At 45.9% G+C, this 20,886-nt stretch overlaps 1 protein-coding gene, 1 non-coding gene and 1 pseudogene across 4 annotated transcripts in view; all 3 read right to left on the bottom strand.

The window, feature by feature from the left end:
- IGF2BP1 (insulin like growth factor 2 mRNA binding protein 1) overlaps positions 1 to 20,886 on the bottom strand; it is a 58,401-nt gene that overhangs the window by 7,756 nt on the left and 29,759 nt on the right. The window contains exons 4-14 of one of the 3 annotated variants that reach the window (XM_012451821.2): positions 20,036 to 20,087; positions 16,589 to 16,652; positions 9,960 to 10,241; positions 8,632 to 8,766; positions 7,213 to 7,335; positions 6,309 to 6,444; positions 5,083 to 5,205; positions 4,617 to 4,736; positions 3,641 to 3,715; positions 2,678 to 2,809; positions 2,327 to 2,440 (exon numbers count right to left, since the gene is read on the bottom strand). In XM_012451821.2, the coding sequence (XP_012307244.1) occupies positions 2,327 to 2,440; positions 2,678 to 2,809; positions 3,641 to 3,715; positions 4,617 to 4,736; positions 5,083 to 5,205; positions 6,309 to 6,444; positions 7,213 to 7,335; positions 8,632 to 8,766; positions 9,960 to 10,241; positions 16,589 to 16,652; positions 20,036 to 20,087 (1,356 nt within the window). The remainder of the gene's footprint in view (positions 1 to 2,326; positions 2,441 to 2,677; positions 2,810 to 3,640; positions 3,716 to 4,616; positions 4,737 to 5,082; positions 5,206 to 6,308; positions 6,445 to 7,212; positions 7,336 to 8,631; positions 8,767 to 9,959; positions 10,242 to 16,588; positions 16,653 to 20,035; positions 20,088 to 20,886) is intronic. The other 2 variants (XM_012451822.2, XM_012451823.2) reach the window with 2 other exon arrangements.
- LOC110568208 (COX assembly mitochondrial protein homolog) lies at positions 11,322 to 11,874 on the bottom strand (annotated as a pseudogene).
- Positions 12,001 to 12,102, bottom strand: LOC135271027 (U6 spliceosomal RNA). The gene has a single exon (XR_010339175.1). It is a non-coding gene; the product is annotated as a U6 spliceosomal RNA (small nuclear RNA).

Genomic DNA, 20,886 nt, shown 5'->3' with positions numbered 1-20,886 from the left:
AATCATTTGAATGGAGGTTGCAAATGATTGAGGTGAGGAGGTTGAGGTGGAGGTTGCAGTGAGCCAAGATCGTGCCACTGCACTCCAGCCTGGGTGACACAGTGAAACGCTATCTCAAAAAAATTTTTTTAAATAAAGTCCAGATATGGGTTAGTCAAAAAGCATAAATATATAAGCTTCACTGTGAAAATGGACAAAACACCAAATCTTTTATTATTTACTTCTTAGAAGGTTCTTCCCTAAGAATAAAGTTGTATAAGGGAAATCAACTGCAAAATGGGATTCACTTCATAGAATGAAGACCAGAAGAATGTCTCCTCTCCATAAATGAGTGCTTCCTTTCCTGGTTAAAGAGGAAGCTGAGTCTGGGCATTATGGCTCATGCCTGTAATCTCAGCACTTTGGGAGGCTGAGACAGTCAGATCGCTAGATCACTTCAGCCCAGGAGTTTAAGATCAGCCTGGGCCACGTGGTGAAACCTCATCACTGCAAAAAATATATATAAAAATTAGCTCGGTGTGGTGCTGCCTGCCTGTAGTCCCAGCTACTTGTGGGGACTGGGGTGGGAGGATCACTTGATCCTGGGAGGTAGAGGCTGCAGTGAGCTATGAATCACACCACCACACTCCAGCCTGGGAGACAAGAGCAAGACCGTCTCCATTTTAAAAAAAAAAAAAAAAAAAAAAAGGCCGGGCGCGGTGGCTCAAGCCTGTAATCCTAGCACTTTGGGAGGCCGAGGTGGGTGGATCATGAGGTCAAGAGATCGAGACCATCCTGGTCAACATGGTGAAACCCCATCTCTATTAACACAAAAAATTAGCTGGGCATGGTGGTGTGTGCCTGTAATCCCAGCTACTCAGGAGGCTGAGGCAGAATTGCCTGAACCCAGGAAGCGGAGGTTGCAGTGAGCCGAGATCGCGCCATTGCACTCCAGCCTGGGTAACAAGCGCAACTCTGTCTCAAAAAAAAAAAAAAAAAGGAAGTTGATCTAGGTTGGGAAAATAATGTGGAAGTCAATAAGAGGTCCAACTTCATCAACCCTGGATTGATGTTTTTACATAGCTTTTCATTTATTTCTTATTCTGATCAGCTGAAATTGCTTCAGTGTTTAATATTAATATATCCTGACTTTGTCCATCTTTTGATATATTTGCTCTCTTTAAAAAACAAAACAGCTGAATTAAAGATCCCATTTACCTTCTTAAGCTTTGTTTATAAAATGAAATTGTTGTGGGAATTAAATGAGTTAATATACAGAAACCATATAAAACAGTGCTGGTTTATGTCAAAGGTACCCGTAAGTCTTAGATATTACTACTATGCCTCTTATTAATATTTCTTTTTTGTTTGTTTTATATACACACACACACATAAATGTATGTATTATTGAGATGTAACTAAAGCCTATCTTATTAATACTTCTCATAGGGTTATCAGACAAAGTTACTTATCCAAGGTCACATAGCAGAAAGGCTATGTATGTGAAGTTTGAGGTCAAAGCTCCCTGGCTCCAAAACCTTCGTACTTGATGCTATACCACATGGCACTGAAAGCCAAAAATCCAAGAGCCAGTTTGCTCCAATTGCTCTAGCAACCCCAGCAGACCATAAGCCTGCTGAGATCCAGATATCCTCTATGAATTGTAGGAACTGTGATCAACAGTCTCCAAAGTTCCTTTCCAGTTCTAACACTGATGGATTTAAGATTTTAGGAAAACACCATTAGCTGTCAACCACCTGTTTGCCTGCCTTGTTGAGGTTCAGCAAAATATGAACCTGATATTGGCCTTTCCTTCTAGGCTCTGGAGCCTGTCCCAGTGCTGGACAGTGATGATGAGTTCTGGGAAAGGAAGGGAAGGGTGGAAGCGCAGAAACCAGGGAGGGAACAGCCATTCTGAGAAAAGCAGAGGGATTACATTTCAAAAATGCAATCAATCCACGGTATTAGTACTGTTATCATTATTACATGAACAAAATCAATCTTCTTTCCTAACCAGTGCAGAAAGGGGCTAGGGAGGGACTAATGTTTAACATATTATATATATATATATATGTGTTACAATATACAATATATGTAGTATGTTATATACAATATATATACATGAAAGTTGTCAAATCACTTTCCCTAGAGAGTAATCAGAGGGAATAAGTCATCCACGCATCCTACTTCTGCATTTGAAAGAGGGTAATAACCTAGCCCAGAGGCAGGCAGATGTGGTTGAGGCCACAGGATTTGTCAAGGTTATGCAAGTCAACCTCTGGAGTCTCTGCTTCTCTGCTCCCAGGGCTCCTGTAGCCCTCCCGCAATGGGGGAGCACCATATGTACCTGACTGGCATAGAAATGTCCGATGATTTTCACGATGACCTGGTCGTTCTCATCAGGGGTCTGGTCTCTTGGCACTACCACCTCAGCTGCCGTCAAATTCTGCAACTCGTTCACCTGGGGGTGGCCAGAGAGGAGCTCAGGGTGCCATCAAAAAAGCATGGGTGGGGTTGGAGGGAGGAACCAGGGTGACTAATGGGGAGAAACTGGAAGAGTCAGGAGCTGAGCTTGGGGAGTAGAATCAAGTAAATGAACAAATCAGGAGACCTGAAGTTGAGCAGCACAAGAGCCCAGGAGAGCTGCTCGGATTGGAGACCAAGGCCCAGGGCTTTCAACCTGGCCCTCACAGCTCACCGTTTTGCCACCTTTGCCAATGACCCGGCCAGCTGCCGATGCTGGCACCCGTATGTGGGTTTCCAGCTTCACTTCCTCCTTGGGACCAAAGAAGTTCTCCTCCTTGAGTTTGCCATAGATTCTTCCCTGAGCCTGGGAAGAGGAGGTAATTGTTAATCAGTGGATCATGTATCTGTGACAAAAAGGCAAAGTGGGGAAAAGGAAGTATAGCCCCCAAGCTCTGGCCCACAGGCCCTCCCCATCCTAGGCGGGCCAATCATCTAAGGCAGCTGAAGGGCAAGGTGCAGGTGGGCAGCTTGTCAGCATTCCTTCTGCTTAGCTATCACACTGGAGACCCTGGGTGGAGATTATGAGTTATGAGTAAGTGAATAAACACTTCCCAAGGGGAAAAAATATTTCCCAGAGGAACGTAATTCACAAGCTACAAACCAGACCTATGGGGTCTGGGATGATTACATTTATCTGGACATGGCATTGACCAGCATTTCAAGGCCCTAAATGGCAACTAATCAAGTCACACAGAGCGCAGGGCTGCCTGACACCCCAGTGGCCCAGAGAGCTGTCCCAATCCTCTATAGGTTAAGTTAAGCTAATAGATGGTTCATTTTTTGGCTGTCTGATCAGAAGTTTGAGAACCTTAGGATTTAGTGGGGACATAAAAGAAGAGAATCTGGCATCAAAGGCCTTTAGAAATGAAGGCAGAGTGCAAATAAGATGCCTTCGGACTTCTTTCCTTCCCATCTTCTTCTGCTGACTTTAAAAAGGCAAGTGAAGTCAACAGAAATTGAGTTTGATGTCAATTTGAAAATAGCTCTGCAGCCCTTTATCCTGCAGGGAAGGCTTAAAGATATGATGAGGACATGATGGCTAATGGCAAACTGTCCCAGCCTTTTTCCTACCACAGAGGAAACACCCAACCTCAATTCCTCCATGTTCAGCTTGGAAAACAATAAAGACCGAAACCTTGAATTGGGCCTCTGGTGGTCCAGTGATGATAACCATGCGAACTTTGGAGTCGGGTGTTTCAGGTGGTGCAATCTAAAGAGCAAAAAAGCTAATCAATGATGGACCCGCTATGGGAAGACCCCTCACCATATCTACTTCATCCAGTTCCTCTTTACCACCCTTACTCGCACTACCCATTCTGAAGACTTAGGAAGAACAAAGACCCTGAAGCCCACATCATCACCCCTGCACACCAGAATTATTAGGAGGGCAGAGGTGGTCAGTTAGAAGGACTGGCTTCGATGACATTTTCTAAGTAGGACCTCCTGCCCCCTCCACCTCCCAATCTCCCGATCTCCCAGAGAGGTTTCAGTGGAGTCTTGCCAACAGGTAAGGACACAAATAAAATGACCAACGGATAGAGGACAGTGACTGCACCTCCACTGGAGAACAACCAAGGTTTCTGCCCAACGCCTTTAAGACAACTGAAGCAACTGGGTTTAGTTTGTGAAAATTAACAGTACCTTTGTTTCACTATGACAGATCTCCCTTCTCTCTCCCCTAGACACTGGCCAGGAAAGGTGACAAATAATCAACACTTGGTATTACTATGTGAGCCAAAGGCTTTGGCTGCATAGCTTCATAATATTATACTGATGAGGAAAGTGAGGCTCAGATCACATAGCATATTGGGGGAAGGGCTGATAAAGTGGGTCTGGGATTTGAACCCAAGTCTATTTGTGTTAGAACCTAAGTTCTCTTTCTATGTTATAACCCTGCCCTACCTAGCCTGAAAACCCAGAAGCACTGAAGCCATTCCATGGGGATCAAGCAAGGTCGAAAACAAAGAGGACTGCAATTCCATGGGGGAAAGGCCCCTCATATGAAACACGGAATTCTCAAATGAGTATGGGGAATCTGGGAGAAAGTATAGAGTGATAGAAGCAGAGCCCCCTCCCTTTCCAGAAACAGGAAGACCCACAGAGCAGATCACCTTGATGGAGGCGCTGGCAAACCGGGAAAGCTGTTTGATGTGCTGCCCCTTCTTGCCGATGATGGCGCCCACCGCCTGGGCGGGAATAAACACCTGCACCATCTCCTGCTCGGGAGCCTGCTGCCAGGACAGAGGGTGTTATTAGCTGGGGGCCCAAGGAGCAGGGCCCAGAAATCCTCCATTCCCCTGCCTTGCATCCTCACTCAACGAGGAAGGAGTAAAGGGAAAAGGCCAGGAAAGAGTGAGGGAACAGTGCTGCCTGTGCCCCAGCAGCATTCTAGGCAGACACTTGGGAGCCTCAGAGCCAGTGGCTAGGAGCAACAGAGAGGAGGGACGCCCCTGAGCCCTTTCTTCCCTCTGCCTGCAAACTTGCCAAGCATCCAACTCCCATAGGGTGCTGGGCCCCCCTGTTAAAGGAGGCTACATATGGGCCCAGGGGTCCCATGTAATAAGAGCTTCCACCTACCATAAAGGAGCTATAGGGAGCAGCCCCGGTAACGCTGCTGGGAGGTGGCGGGACTGCGCTGGACGAGGCTGGGAAAAGACCTACAGCAGCCAGGTTCAGGCCAGGGATCAGGTGAGACTGAAGCTGTGGAAGAAAGGTGAGGAGGAGGAGTCAGCACACCCTGACAGGGCCTGGTAGTCCCTTGTGTGTGGCCCTGGCTGAACCAGAAGGGCAAGTAGCCCCAGAGTAAATGAGCCAAAAACATGAATTACATGCTTTTGCACAAAAGCATACTTTGTGCTTTTCATACACTCTCACCTACACACTTCAGGTGTGGAATTTTAAGTGATATGATGTTCTCACTGGACTAAGGGCTAGCAACAGCAATCAGAAATGCCAAACAGTTACACAACCTCAGAAGTCCTTTCTTTCTGGCTGTTCAGACTGCTGGAGACAGACAATACACTCATGACACTCTACTATAATGCCCCTATAAAAGAAGAAGGTACAGAAACAGAGTTTCATTTGACTTCTAGGACTCTGGTTCTAAAAATTTTTGGTCTGTACCCCAACCCCAAGTCTCCTTTAAAAAATTAGATAAGCTGCATGCAGTGGCTCATGCTTATAATCCTAGTACTTTGGGAGGCCAAGGCAGGAGAATCACTTGAGCCCAGGAGTTCAAGACCAACCTGGGTGACACAGCAAGACCCTGTCTCAAAAAAGTAAAATTTAAAAAAATTAGCTGGGCATGGTGGTGCACACCTGTAGTCTCCTAGGTACTTGGGAGGCTGAGGCAGGAGTATCCCTTGAGCCCAGGAGGTCAAGACTGCAGTAAGCTATGATCGTGCCATTGTGCTCCAACCTGGGCAACAGAGCAAGACCCTGTCTCAATAAAATGAAAAAAAAAAAAAAAAAAAAAAAGAAAGAAAGACATAAAATAAAAAACAGATGAAAATGATGGACCTCCCCACTTCACTAAAGTGCACACAAACACAAATTGTACACATACTTGGAATCACAGAACTCAAGGCCCAAGATTGGACCCCTACCCTAGGAACCAGGTGAAGAATCCTTGCTAATTAAATACAATTTAAAAACCTCTATTTCTGACTGCCAAGGTCCAAAAGCATCAACTAAAGCTTCAAGGCCACATGGCACAGGGCACGTATCCATCACCCCGTACCCCACAAGCTGCTACTGCTAAGACTCAGGAAAGGATAACCAGAGGATACTAGCCCAGCACTCACGCTCATGGCGGCCACATCATTCTCGTAGGCCTCTCGAACTTTCTTCATTATTTCCTGCTCAGCCCTGCAACAATTCTCAATGGCCCCCTTCACAGTGATGGTCCTCTCAGGGTTGTAGAGGGTAAGGTCCTGCAACCTGGCAGGAAGAGCAGAGCTGTGTCCTTTCACTGGCAGGCCAGGACCAGGCCCCAGAAGGAACAAAGACAAGAGGCCAGCTGAGTCACAGGCCTACCATTTCTGCAGGCTATTCAACTTCCGGCAAACAACTCTGCATCTCCAGTATTTGGTGTCCCCAGTTTGTAACCAGGGCAGGGGGTAAGATGGCAGGAGATGACAACACCCAGCTCAAACCCCTCTGTTAGCAAATGGATCCAATCGCAGACAGGTTATGGTTGCTGGTCAAACAGGAAAGAGAATTGTGCCGCCAAGTTTCTCCATTGATTCTACACAATCCATGTTCTGTACCTTTTTGGACAAGAGCAACTACTTTGCCCACAGGCTAGTCTCTGATGAAATGAACAGGCACACTGCTTGCAGCAGCAGCCCACCACAGACAGAAAAGGGCCAAAGTCACTTCTCATAGTGATAGGCCTAAAGCCCTGAGTCCCTAGCTCCTAGTTGCAGGCTGTCCTCGAGCCACAGAGAAACAGGGCTGTGATGTGGTTGGACATGGACTACAGAAGCAGCACCCTACAACAACCCACCCCATATGGCAGTGGAAATGGGCAGATCCAGTCCTTACAGAGATTTTTTAAATACTCCTTACCACTTCGACTATTTTTCTTCAAGAGGCAGAAGGGGCATCAATTTTAAAAGAGCACACGTCAAGTTTCCATGATGAAATACTGACCCTGGCCCGCATGCATCCCCCACTCATAAATAGGGAAACAGAAGAGAGCCTTACGAAGAAATGGTGATTTTTGTTTCGGTGTCTTGCTCCACCTTTTTCAGGTTCCGTCCTTCCTTGCCAATGAGACGCCCCACAAAATTATTATGGGCCAGGATCTTCAGGGGTACCTCATCAGCCCTTGGGAAGACAAGGGAAGAAGTGGAAGACAAAAGCTTCTTCAATTGTGGACATCATGAAGACTCAATTACCATGCCACTCCAGACCTCCAGATTTGGCATTTCCAAGTAAAACATCTCAAAACTTATCAAACTGCATACTTAAAAAATATGTGTGATTTATTATATACGAATTGAACATCAATAAAGCCAATTTATTTTTAGCAGTGAACTGCTCAAAAAAAGAAAAAAGAAAAAGCCAATTTATTTTATCTTATTTTATTTTTTGAGACAGGGTCTCACTCTATAGCCCAGGCTGGAGTGCAGTGGCACACTATCAAGGCTCATCACAGCCTTGACCTCCTAGGGTCAAGCCATCCTCCCTTCTCAGCCTTCCCAGTACCTGGGACTATAGGCACTGTCCACCACACCCAACTAACTTTTCTGTTTTCTGTAGAGGTGAGGTTTCACTATGCTGCCCAGACTAGTCTAGAACTCCAAGCCTCCCAAAGTGCCGGGATGAGAGGCATGAGCCACTGTGCCCAGCCAATAAAGCTATTTTAAACAGCACAAGTGTATAAAGGAGCATGTGTAAGCAGATTCCTTCCATTACTGTTTTCCGATGAGGAAAAATTTGAAACAATTTAAATACCCATCAAGAAATAGGAGATTCATTACATCAACTATGGATAGCTATACTGTGGAATTCTCTATGAAAACAATGAGGTCTGTCCATATGTACTAATATATGTGCTGATACAGAAAATGAAAAAAAGTATAGAACAGCCTGTTGAGTGTGATTCTCTTTGAGCTAAAACTCATGTGCACACATGTAGGCACGCATACACATACCTGTGAGTGCACAGAATTTTTAGGTTATACAACAGGAGTAAGAAGGGGTGGGGTGTGGTGGCACGCACCTGTAATCCCAGCACTTTGGGAGGCCGAGGTGGAGGGTCACTTGAGTCCAGGAGTTCAAGACCAGCCTGGGTGATATGGCAAAACCCCATCTCTACAAAAATCGCAAAAATCTAGCCAGGCGTGGTGGCACATGCCTGCTATCCTAGCTACTCAGAAGGCTGAGGCAGGAGGATCCCTTAAGCCCCGGAGGCAGAGGATGCAATAAGCTGAAATCATGCCACTATACCCCAGCCTAAGTGACAGAGCCCTGTAAGAAGATTTTCTCAGTTCACATCTTTTTGTGCAATTGCTGGCTGTATTTCCTGTATATCTGTATTACTGCTATAAAAAGTTGAGTTGGGGAGGCGCAACTGGACTGGCAGCCCCTGAAGATCCAAGAAAAAAGCTAGAGCCTTACGTTTTGGTGTCCTTGGCCTCTTTATGCATAATCTCCAAGATCATCTTACAGGCAGAGGAGCAGCCCTCAGGGGTGGAGTGCACACTGATGGCTTTTTCAGCTGCACCTGCATTCTCCTTCCTATGCACGTCTATCCTGGGGGTCACAAGGACAAGTCTGGTTAGTTGTCCCCAGTGATACCAGTACTTCAGACTCCCCACCACCACCACCACCACTCCTCAGTCAAAGGCATAGAACCTGCTCTTCTTGGAACAAGGTCAAACAAGTACAAATTTGGGAAGAGCAATGAGAGGACTGGAGAAACATGACCGATCTGTTACTCTGGATTCTGTCTTAGACCAGCAATATCTCGATCCAGAGGTGGTTGGCGGCCAGGCACAGTAGCTTATAGCTATAATCCCAGCACGTCTGGAGGCCGAGGCAGGTAGATCACTTGAGGCCAGGTGTTTGAAACCAGCCTGGCTAGCAATGGGAAACCCCGTCTCTACTAAAAATAGAAAAAAATTAGCTGGGTATGATGGTACACACCTGTAATCCCAGCTACTCAGGAGGCTGAGGCACAAGAATTGCTTGAACCTGGGAGGTGGGGGTTGCACTGAGCTGAGATCACACCATTGCACTCCAGCTTGGGCAATGGAGTGAGACTCTGTCTCAAAAAAAAAAAATAAATAAATAAAAATAAATAAATAAATAAATAAAGGTGGTTAGGGAGAAGAACACAGTCTATGACACAAATGCAGGGGTGGGAATTACCAGCCCACAGCTCCAAAGCTGCATTTCTGCTTGAAACAAATATAAAGAGAAGACAGTGCCTCAAACTCAAAGTAAATAACAAGATTTACTATGATAAGGACATAATGTGACCTTTCTTTGCCGATGAGTACACTGATCAGCTATAAAGATCAGAGAAAGAAGGTGGCTGTGGCAGAATGGGAGATGGGACACAATTATGAGGTCCTGCCTTTGGACAGGTTGGTCAGCCCTGTTACCACACTAAGTGGTCATTAAATCATAGAGCACTGAGGAGTGGCTGACATATCAAAATGAGGTTTGCTTGGAAACTGTCTATGAAACTTAACATGAGAAATTATAGAACCTCTCTTGCTAATAAGAGTTTTTGGCCCAGCACCCCAGACCCACTCTCCCTGCCCATCTGACCTCCCTTTCCCACAAGGCTGGGATTGGAAGCAGTGACCCCTTGAATGCTCCAGGCAACATTTCCTAAAAGGTAAATGTTGATGTCCCCAGCATGCTTCCAGGAGGCCTCTTTAGGTACCGACCATTGTTTTCTAGCACCCAGCCTCCATTCCCTAGGAGCCAAGACTCACTTGGACTGGGTCTGTTTTGTGATGTTGCGGATGGTGGCCCCCTCCTTGCCAATGATGGCACCCACATACTGGGTGGGCACCAGGAGTCGAAGGGGGATGTCCACTTGCTGCTGCTTGGCTGGAGCCCCTGCTGCCACAGGTGAGCCCTGGCGGGGCTGACCCCGGGAGCCAAAGCCTCCTCGGCGTCCATTCTCAGGTCCCTGTGCTATCTGCTCATCAGGGATGTAGGAGACCTTCAGGGCATGGTTCTCCAACTGGTGGCCGTTCAGCTTCATGATGGCTCTAGGGACAGAGTAAGAGCCTACAGGTCATTCCAATCCATGCCAATCAAACCATATGCTCTCTTGGCCAAACCACTCTAGTAAGTTACGGCTTGGAACACACTTAAGAAAAGGAGAGCCTGGGTGTGGTGGCTCACGCCTCTAATCCCAGCACTTTGGAAGGCTGAGGCAGATGGATCACAAGGTCAAGAGATCAAGACCGTCCTGGCCAACGTGGTGAAACCCCATCTTTACCAAAAATACAAAAATTAGCCAGGCATGGCGGCACGCGCCTGTAGTCCCCTGGGAGGCTGAGGCAGGAGAATCGCTTGAATCTTGGAGGCAGAGATTGCAGTGAGCTGAGATCAGGCCACTGCACTCCAGCCTGGTGACAGAGAAAGGACTCCGTCTCAAAAAAAATAAATAAATAAAAGAAAAGAAAGAAAGAAAAGGAGATAGCTACCTGCCCACCACCCCTACCTTCATCTTTCAGAACTTTCCAGTCTAAATAGCATCAAAGACTTCAAAGGAAAAGCACATAAATACAGTGATCCCTAACACTTAGTTGGGATTTATTGTTCACAAAGGCCTTCTACTGGAACCATCAGAGAAATGGGCTTCCAGTCCAATAGAGAGTATAGGATTCTGCCAGCCTAAAAAGGAAGAGCAAGCCATTGATCTCCAAGTACTCCCATGCCAACTGGAAAGCATACCACGGACCTGAAGAGGCTCCACGAAACTGACACATAGACTTTCTGGATTAAGAAATCCCTACCACAAGGTGAGGAAACCAACTGCTAACTACTACATAATTAATCCTAATTTTAGAGATGATGAAACCAAGATCAAAGAACAGTGAAATGTACACATGTAGAATTCAAATGTTAATCCTGCTCTAGCATATCCTAATGAAGTGTGAGATTCAATTGACTCAAGAATGTGTGTTTGCTTTATCTTAATTATGAAAGTGTTTTTTTAAATGAAAGATCTTTATTTCAGACAAAAATTAATATTTCCATAATTAAGATAAAGCAAACACACATTCTTGAGTCCACTATTTAAGGAGACATACTATAAATAATTTCCATGAATATCAGAGTTCCTAAATGTCATTTGAATATTTGCCTACAGGCTTATGGGAAAGCTTCTGGGGCCTTCTCTTTGCAGAAATTCCAGTTTTTCTGAATTCTTCCTTCCTTCAGGTATTCTATTTTGCATTCTTCATAAAAGGCTGGACCATTATAGTGAGCAGTTAGACATTCTTTCAACGCACAATTTTCTTTCCAGCATTTTCCTCCATCAAGATTCCAGAATTACTGCAATATTTGATAAAATCTTGAACTTGTTCAGAACATCTCTCTCTGGCCTTTTCTCTCATTACTTTAGAGATCAAAACATCTTTTTCGACATGTCTGAGATGCTGCTTTAAAAACTTACAGTGTCTTCCCATTGTTTCTGACACAAAATTCAAATTCCTTGAAATGGTTTACATGATATTTCATGAGTCATAACTGAAACCCCTCTACAACCATGGCACACACTCCTCTTTGATCTCAATTCTCCTTTCTTTTGGTCTTTGCTTAAGCTACTGTTTTTGAAATTTCAGGGCAACCCATCAGAAAGTTGTTAAATTTATATGCGGGGTCAAGCGCCATCGCAGCGGGTAGAGAAGCAGCAATTGAGGAATTCTTCTAATGAGCTTCTGGTCTTACAAAAAAAAAAATGCAGTCTCGAAATTTTAGTTCCTCCGCAGTCCCCAATGCCTTTTTCTTTCTTTCTTTTTGTTGATGCAACACTTCACAAATTTTCGTGCCGCCTTTGCGCAGGAGTCATGCTAACCTCTGTACCGTTCCAATTTTAGTATATGTGCTGCCGAAGGGAACCTCCCATTGTCTTTTGTGCTACCTCTCCTTCCACAGTCTCCAGAAACCCCTAACCGCCCACTTGGTTCTGGGGCCACAATCTCACAACCCGCCCCAACCCAACGGGGTCCGCAAGCACTGCGCTTAATACCACATGCCACCAGCAGATGCCGCAGCCCAAACCCATCACAAAGCCAACTTTCAAAATTACCAAGTCTGCTGGCAGCCATTTACTACCTGCTATATACTTGCCAAGCTCTACAACAGTCGCATCGGGTCAAACCTACACCAGTTGACCCAGAGGGATGATACGGCCGCCGTGATAACCGAGTTAGTAAACCTGCTGGCGGTGTGAAATTATTACCAGGCCGAGACCAGCCTGGAGCCTCTACAACCGCCTCGTGCAGTCGTGTGTCCTCCCACAAGGAGATCCGTCCCCCGGGCTTGCGTTCCAGCCATTTAGGGTTTTTGACCATTTTCCTGTCGCCTGCCACCAAGCTACTGCTAGGTATCCTGGCTGGAATCTGACTCATCTCCAGCAAAGTGGTCGGGGCGGGGGCCCAGGTCATGGAGGCCACCATCACCAGCTTCCTGTAGGAACTTCTAGAAGGCCAGCAGTCCGAAAAATGGCACGGACGGCGGCCTGGGGGCGACCTCAGAGGACAGGGCGTCCCCATTCCCAGCGCAAGCGCCCCAGCCCACCCATGGTGCCCCGGCCACCGCCACCGCTGCAGGTGCACACCCTCAGGGAGGCGCCACATGCTGGGGCCCCACGCGCATGCGCGCAGGGAGGCTGCGCGGTCTCAGCCAACCAGCCAACCTGCCGCAGGCTGCTGGCCCAGACCGCTGCCCACTCCCAGCGCCCCATACGCACAGGCTCCCAGGGCAAAGATAACTGAGTTAGGACACCAGTATTCCAATCTTAGTTCTATTGCTTACTAGTTAAGTGAAGCAGGAAGCTTACAACCTAGTCTAAAACTAAGTCTCGTCAACTGTAAAGGGAAATTTGATACTTGTGCCCTGCCTACCTTACAGCTAATACATTTAGGTCTGTAATCCATTTTGAATTAATTTCTGTGTTCAGTGTAAGGTAGAAGTCTGAATTCATCTTTTGTCATGTGGATATTAACAAATTGCCCCAGTGCCATTTGTTGAAAACACCTTATCTTTCCTAATAAATTTTTAGCACTTTGTGTGAAAATAAAAACAAAAACCCACTGATCATAAACATAAAGGCTTATTTCTAGGCTCTGAATTCTATTCCGTTGATCAGTATATGTTTATCCTGATGCCAGTACCACACTAATTTGATTACCGTAGCTTTGATGTAAGTTTTAAAATCAAGACTGTTAAGGATTTCTGGGTCCCTTGCATTTCTTCATGATCATCTTTGTCAATGTCAGCCAAAATTGCCTATTTTACAGGATTTTATGTGAAAATCACAAGTGAAAGCATGTATTAAATTAAGGGATTTGTCGTTTTTACACATTAAGTCTGGCACCTCCTTTGGTTGAGTCTACCCACCTCTGTGGATTCCATCTTGAAAGGCTTTGTGTTTTGGTTTTGTTGGGGATTTTTTGGTTTTGTTTTTGGTTTTGAGACAGGGTCTCACTCTGCTACCCAAGCTAGAATTCAGGGGCATGAAATCAGCTCACTGCAACCTCCGCCTCCACCTCCTGGGCTCAAGCAATCCTCCCACCTCAACCTGCTGGCCATATGCTACCATGCCCAGCTAATATTTTGTATTTTTTTGTAGAGATGGGGTTTCGCCACATTGTCCAGGCTGGTCTTAAACTACTGAGCTCATGCAACCCACCCTGCATCAGCCTCCTAAAGTGCTGGAATTACAAGCATGAGCCACTGAGCCCAACCAAATTTTGAAAGATTTTGAGATTTTAAAAAAAAAGTCTGGGTGCAGTGGCTTATGCCTGCAATATCAATACTTGGGGAGGCTGAGGTGGGCAGATCACCTGAGGTCCTCGCCAATGTTGGGAAACCTTGTCTCTACTTAAAAATACAAAAAATTGGCCCAGCGTGGTGGCTCATGCGTGTAACCCCAGCACTTTGGGAGGCCGAGATGGGTGGATCACCTGAGGTCAAGAGTTCAAGACCAGCCTGACCAACATGGTAAAACCCCATCTCTAAAAAAAATAATAATAAACCACACACACACACACACACATACACACACACACACGATTTCCAGGCATGGTGGCGGGCGCCTGTAGTCCCGTAGTCCCAACTACTCGGGAGGCTGAGGCAGGAGAATCACTTGAACCCAGGAGGTGAAGGCTGCAGTGAACTGAGATCACACCACTGCACTCCAGCCTAGACAAGACTCCATCTCAAAAAACAACAACAAAAAATTTTTTTAAATTGGCAAAACATGATATAGTTCCAGCACTTTGGGAGGCTGAGGTAGGAATACTGCTGAGGCCAGGAGTTTGAGACTAGCCTGGGCAACATAGTGAGACTCCCATCTCTAAATACAAAAAATTTTTAAACTGGCCCAGCATGGTGGTGCATGCCTGTTATTTCAGCTACTTCAGAGGCTGAGGCAGGAGGATCGTCTCAGCCCAGGAGGTTGAAGCTGCAATGAACTGTGTTCGGAACACTGCACTCCACCCTGGGCAACAGGGAGAGACTCTGTCTCAAAAAAATAATTTTTTTTAAACTGTGGCAAAGATTTAGGAATTAGAGACAGAATGGCTTGCTTACCACTTGTAGACTAGAGTCTCAGTATATTTGGTATGTCTCTAACATGGGGCTGAATAAAGAGAGGGCACAAGCATAATCCATTCCCAAGGCTGATGCTGGTTAGAAATGTTAACAAGGCGGCCAGGCACGGTGGCTTGTGCCTGTAATCCCAGTACTTTGGGAAGCTGAGGTGGGTCATCACCTGAGGTCAGGAGTTTGAGACCAGCCTGGTCAACATGGCAAGACCCTGTCTCTACTAAAAATACAAAAATTAGCCAGGTGTGGTGATGCACACCTGTAATCCCAGCTACTTGGGAGACCTAAGCAGGAGAATCACTTGAACCTGGAAGGTGGTGAGCAGAGATCATGCCACTGCACTCCACCATGGGTGACAGAGTGAGACGTCGTCTCAAAAAAAATTAAATTAAAATTTAAAAATAGCCAGGCGCGGTGACTCACGCTTGTAATCCTAGCACTTTGGGAGGCTGAGGTGGGTGGATCACCTGAGGTCAGGAGTTCAAAACCAGCCTGGCCATCATGGTGAAACCCCATCTTAATAAAAAAAAAAATTTTAAATAAATAAAATTTTTTTAAAAAACAGTTGGGCATGATGGTTCGTGCCTGTAGTCCCAGCTACTCAGCAGCTTGTTAACAAGGCAACAAAGGCCAGGCGAGGTGGCTCAAGCCTGTAATCCCAGCACTTTGGGAGGCCAAGGCAGGCAGATCACTTGAGCCCAAGAGTTCAAGCCCAGCTTGGGCAACATGGTGAAACCTCATCTCTACAAAAAAGGGGTACAAAGATGAACCGGGCATAATGGTGCATGTCTGTAGTCCCACCTACTCAGGAGGCTGAGGCGGGAGATTGCTTGAGCCCAGGAGATTGAGGTTGCAGTGAGCCGATATCACGTCACTGCTGTTAGCCTGAGTGAAAGAGTGAGACTTGTCTCCAAAAACCAAGAACAAGGCAACAATAGGCAGGAGAGAACGCACAAGTGTTGACATAAGCTTTAAAGCCAAAGGGCCCTGGTGGCCACAAGAGGCACAGGAACCTCTAGAAAATTCTGGGCCCAGGAGGTATCTAAAAGAAAATAGTAGGTATTTGAGGAAGAGGTTGGATTTTACAAAGTATTATTAGACTGGAGAAGGCAGCATGTTGAAGAAGCAAGAAAGCCCAAAGCAAAATGTGGAAAAAGCCTATAACAGGCTCAGGTATGAATATAAATGAGTAATGTGCAAAATGTGTAGTCTGTCTGTAAAAGCAGGTGAGAAGCAAAATTGCTCAACCAAAGGGCTAGGAGCTAAAACTGTGGGTGCGATGGGAATGAAAGGATCCCACAACTATCACCAACTAGGTTCACGACCATCACTGCAATAAAATGTCCGTTCCAGCAACCCAGTGTTGAGTAATCTTTTTTGAACCCCGAAGTTCCTCTACATTCTCACTAGATGGCGCCTTGAACACAGCAAAGGACTCTAAGGTGCTGGAGCAACCAGAGACCAATGAGCGGTGGACCTTTTCTCGGCAAGGGATTTCCCACTTCTCTGGGAGGACTTTGGATCCCTCCCTTCTATGTATTTTTGCTATCAATCCTGATATTTCTGAGCCTTTGAGATCCCTGAAACAAAGGACATGACGGAACCCCCGTGAAGAAACCTTTTATGCAAGAGTCTGGGTTTGACTTAGGCTAATATCAGAACCCCCGGTGGGGACCCCAGCCTGCCTAGACCCCGAGTAAAGAGGGACCAAGCTCCTACCATCCCCCCCAGAGCCCCCACCACCACCTCCAGCCCCACTTTCCAGCCCACTCACTGCCTGGTCTGCTCCCGGTTGGAATAGGTGACATTCACCACTGCTGTCTCACTCTCGGTGTTCACTGCAGAGAAAACAGAGGGCAGTGTCAGAGCAGGGAAATCCGGAGGTCCAACCAATGAATCCCCAGCTCCAGCTTTCCACATTTTGGGACCAAGAAGACAGCTGGCAGGCCAAGCCCAGTGGCTCATGCTGGCAAATCCCAGCACTTTGGGAGGGCGAGGCGGATGGATTGCTTGAGCCCAGGAGACCAGCGAAACCCTGTCTCTACTAAAAAATACAAAAATTAGCTGGGTATAGTGGCACACGCCTATAGTCCTGGCTATCAGGGAAGCTGAGGCAGGATAATTGCTTGAATTGCTTGAACCTGGGAGGCAGAAGTGGCAGTGAGCAGAGATCGCACCACTGTACTCCCAACCTGGGCAACAAAGGGAGACTCTCCCAAAAAAAAAAAAAAAAAAAAAAACAACTGAAGACATCTGGCACATACTCCAACTTGAATAAAAAGGCAAAAAAATTTACCATTTCAAGGGAGCTACTTGAAAATTCAAATCTATCAGGCAGGGCTTGGTGTCTTGTGTCTAATCCTAGCACTTTGGGAGGCAGAGGCAGGTGGATCACTTGAGGTCAGGAGTTCAAGACCAGCCTGGCCAACATGGTGAACTCCCATCTCTACTGAAAACGCAAAAATTAGCCAAGTGTGGTGGCGCATGCCTGTAATCCCAGCTACTTGGGAGGCTGAGGCAGGAGAACTGCTTGAACCCAGGAGATGGAGGTTGCAGTGAGCAAAGATTACACCACTGAACTTCAGACTGGGTGACAGAGCAAGACTCAGTCTCAAAAAAAAAAAAAAAAAAATCCAGCTAAATGGACTGACAGAAGTCGTTGTAGAAGTCTAGAAAGAAAATAAAAGAATTTCCAAGTTTTCCAGGGGAAAAGATTTCCTGTCTTGTATGTGGCCATTGTAGCCTCAGGATGCTAGCCATAGATCCCATCAAAGTTCTTGGCTCTAACTAGAATGGTTTGGCAAGCTGACATTAGAATCCCAAGTAGTCTGAGCACATATTTCTCATTTACAATTATTAAAATTAACCTTCTGAGGTGGGAGAATCACTTGAGGTCAGGAATTTGGGACCAGCCTGGCAACACAGGGAGACCCTGTCTCTACAAAAATTAAAAAAAAAAAAAAAAGTCAGCCAGGTGTGGTAGTACACACCTATAGTCCCAGCTACTTGGGAGGCTGAAGCAGCAGGAGATCACTTGAGCCTAGAAATCTGAGGCTGCAGTGAGCTATGATCACACTGCATTCTAGCCTAGGAGACAGAGCTAGACTCTGCCTCTAAAACAAGTAAGTAAATAAATAAAGTTAACCTTTCTCCTGTATCAATGTCTTGTGAATTTGGGTCCCCTGGACTTGCTCAACCATGGGGTGGGGGACCCTGACTTAAGTCAAGCCTCTGCCCCCACAACACTGAGGACAGATAAGGCACTTGGCCACAAACTTCAGTGCAAAGAATCTGTCATCCAGGCTGGAGTACAGTGGCGTGATCAGAGTTCACTGCAGCCTTTAACTCCTGGGCTAATGCTATTCCTCCCATCTCAGCCTCCCAAAGCGCTGGGATTACAGGTATGAGCCACCACACTGGGCCCCAGACCACTCTTAACTGCTTTGGCCTTCATCAGTAGGTCTCTCCCTCCTCAGTGGTAAGGACGCTTCTGCAAGAACAATCTTCCAGTGACTGGAAATACAGTAGTAAACCAACAAAACCTCTGCCTTCGTGGAGCTTATGGAGAGAAACAACAATAAGCATAATAAATAAGCAAACTCTACAGAATATTTGACAGTGTTGACTGCTATAGAGAAATATAAATCAGATGAAAGAAGATGGGATAGGTAAAAAGAATGGACCTCACTCAGAAAGTGACTTTTGAGCAGACTCAAAGACTTTCTCTGTTGTCCAACAAAGTCAAACATTTCCCATACTGTTCTCTCCAGGTAGCAGATATCCTTTCCAGATACGGTGTGTTACCGCTCCCTGGTGAGCCTTGGATAAATTTAAACTAGTGTTGACTCCTTATATGCCTCTTAGTGAAACTCAGCATGCACTTGCTCCCAAGCCACTGCTCAATCTTACTCTCTATTTGTCCAGGAGTAATTTATTCATTAGTCTAAACTGTGAACAGTACTGGGCAGTAGTTATCAGTGAGTCCTATTGTATCCTGGCATTTAAGATAAAAGGCAAGCTACAGGATTAGAGCAGGTTAGAACCTGTTTGATAGATTCAGCAGTTTACTCTTGGGTGGGTAAAGATTTTCATCATTTGTAATCATTTATAGCTTGCCCCTTTCCACAAATAATTTGCAGAGGAATATTTAAATCTCAAACTAAGTGATGATCTATTTGTTTCTTGAAGATCTCCAAACCTAACCCAGTATCTTGTCTACCTAAAGACTACCTTATGTCCAACCAAAATCACTTCATTTTATTTAAAGTCATTTCCTTAGAAAAGAACTTATAACCCTTGTAATGGAGAAACTTTTTTTCCATTACTAAATGGACAAAACTTGTTTTGTTTTGTTTTTGAGACAAGAGAGGGTCTTGCTGTCACCCAGGCTGGAGTGCAGTGACACAATCACAACTCACTGCAGCCTTGACTTCCAAGGCTCAAGCAATCCTCTTGCCTCAGCCTCCCTAGTGACTGGGACTACAGGTATGCACCACCACTCCCAGCTAATTTTTTGTAGACATGGAGTCTCACTGTTTCCCAAGCTAGTCTCTAACTCTTGGGTTCAAGAGACCCTCCCACCTTGGCCTCCCAAAGTGCTGGGATTACAGGTGTAAGTCACTGCACCCAGCTGGCAAACTTTATGACCTAGAATTCTTTATCATTTTTCCTTCTGTAGGCGTACTCTTCAAAAGATTTTGTTTACCTAGCAAACTACATTAACTAAGTAATAAATCCTCTGCCTTTTATTTTAATTGACCAAAGTATGTTGCTACCAATCAGAGCTTCTAAAAAGAGACAATCAGTTGATTATTCCAGCCAAAAACAAGTAAACATGAAGCTTTTAAAGTAAAATGGCTGCTGAGGAACTCAGGTTGAATGCAAGATTTCTGTTCTAAGACAATTTCTAAAATCCTAGAATAGCCATTTCTACTTTGGTTGATCCCTAAGAGCCTAGAGTCTCCATGTGGGGAAGGAGTGGCTTTGTTCAAGCTTTCTGCTAAACAGAAAAGAAACCCAGTCCCACAGATAACCAAGACCCAAAGCCTAGGCCAGGAGTCCAGGCCCCCAATCCAATGTAACTCCCTGTGTAACACATTCTATCTACCTTTCTTCTTTTGGTTTCCAACGTAGATTTCACATGGAAAGTGAAGCAGAGTAGACGCACCGAACTCCTCCAGCCCCTACCATGAGCACCACCCCATGCCCAGCCCACTCTTACCTTGCTCACAGTTCTCCACTGTACCATACTGAGCCAGCAGGCTGTCCAGTACCTAGGAGCATGGAGAAGGGAAGAAAGGTACTTACTCTGAGAGTCACAGGACCCTTGCAAATCAGCCACTGGACACTCTGCATCCCAAAGCAATGGGGAATAGGCAGAGCCACAGTAGGGTTTCAGCATTATTACCTGTCCAGTGTGACCTTTCTGGGGTGCCAATGCTGATGGGGTGTCTTTGCAGGACTGTACTTAAGTTTTGCCTTGAGGGCCTTTTGGGAAACAGACCTGAGCTGCCTGAGTCCCTAAAGTATTTTCTGCCATTACCAAGTTTAGGGGTCAGGAAACACTCATCTACCTCCCTAAAGCCTCTCACCATAGGCACAACCCAAAAGGTGGAGCTGTGGGTTAAGAAAGGATGAGGCCAGTCGCTGTGGCTCACTTGACGTCAGGAGTTTGAGACCAGCCTGATCAACATGGTGAAATCCCATCTCTAACAAAAATACAAAATTAGCCGGGCGTGGTGGTGCTTGCCTGTAATCTCAGCTACTTGGGAGACTGAGGCAGGAGAACAGCTTGAACCCAAGAGGCGGAGGTTGCAGTGAGCCAAGATCGTGCCACTGCACTCCAGCCTAGGCAACAAGAGCAAAACTCCATCTCAAAAAAAAAAAAAAAAAGCAAAAAATCAACATGAGACCCAAGCCTCCCTAGCCTGGCCCCAGACCTCCCAATCATTTCTGGCAATTCCAGCTGGTCCAGACTTACTTTCCAGGCTCCACTATCCCACCCCATTGAGAATTTCCCCCAAACTCATGCTCATGTTTCTGAACAAGAGAAAAAGAGAGAGAGAGAGAGAC

Source organism: Aotus nancymaae, unplaced genomic scaffold (assembly GCF_030222135.1).
Source record: "Aotus nancymaae isolate 86718 unplaced genomic scaffold, 86718_ANA_hifiasm-v0.15.2.pri h1tg000072l, whole genome shotgun sequence".
In the NCBI taxonomy this organism is placed as follows: Eukaryota; Metazoa; Chordata; class Mammalia; order Primates; family Aotidae; genus Aotus; species Aotus nancymaae.
Note: the sequence above shows the minus strand (reverse complement) of the source record. Positions and strands in the feature narration are given on the sequence as shown.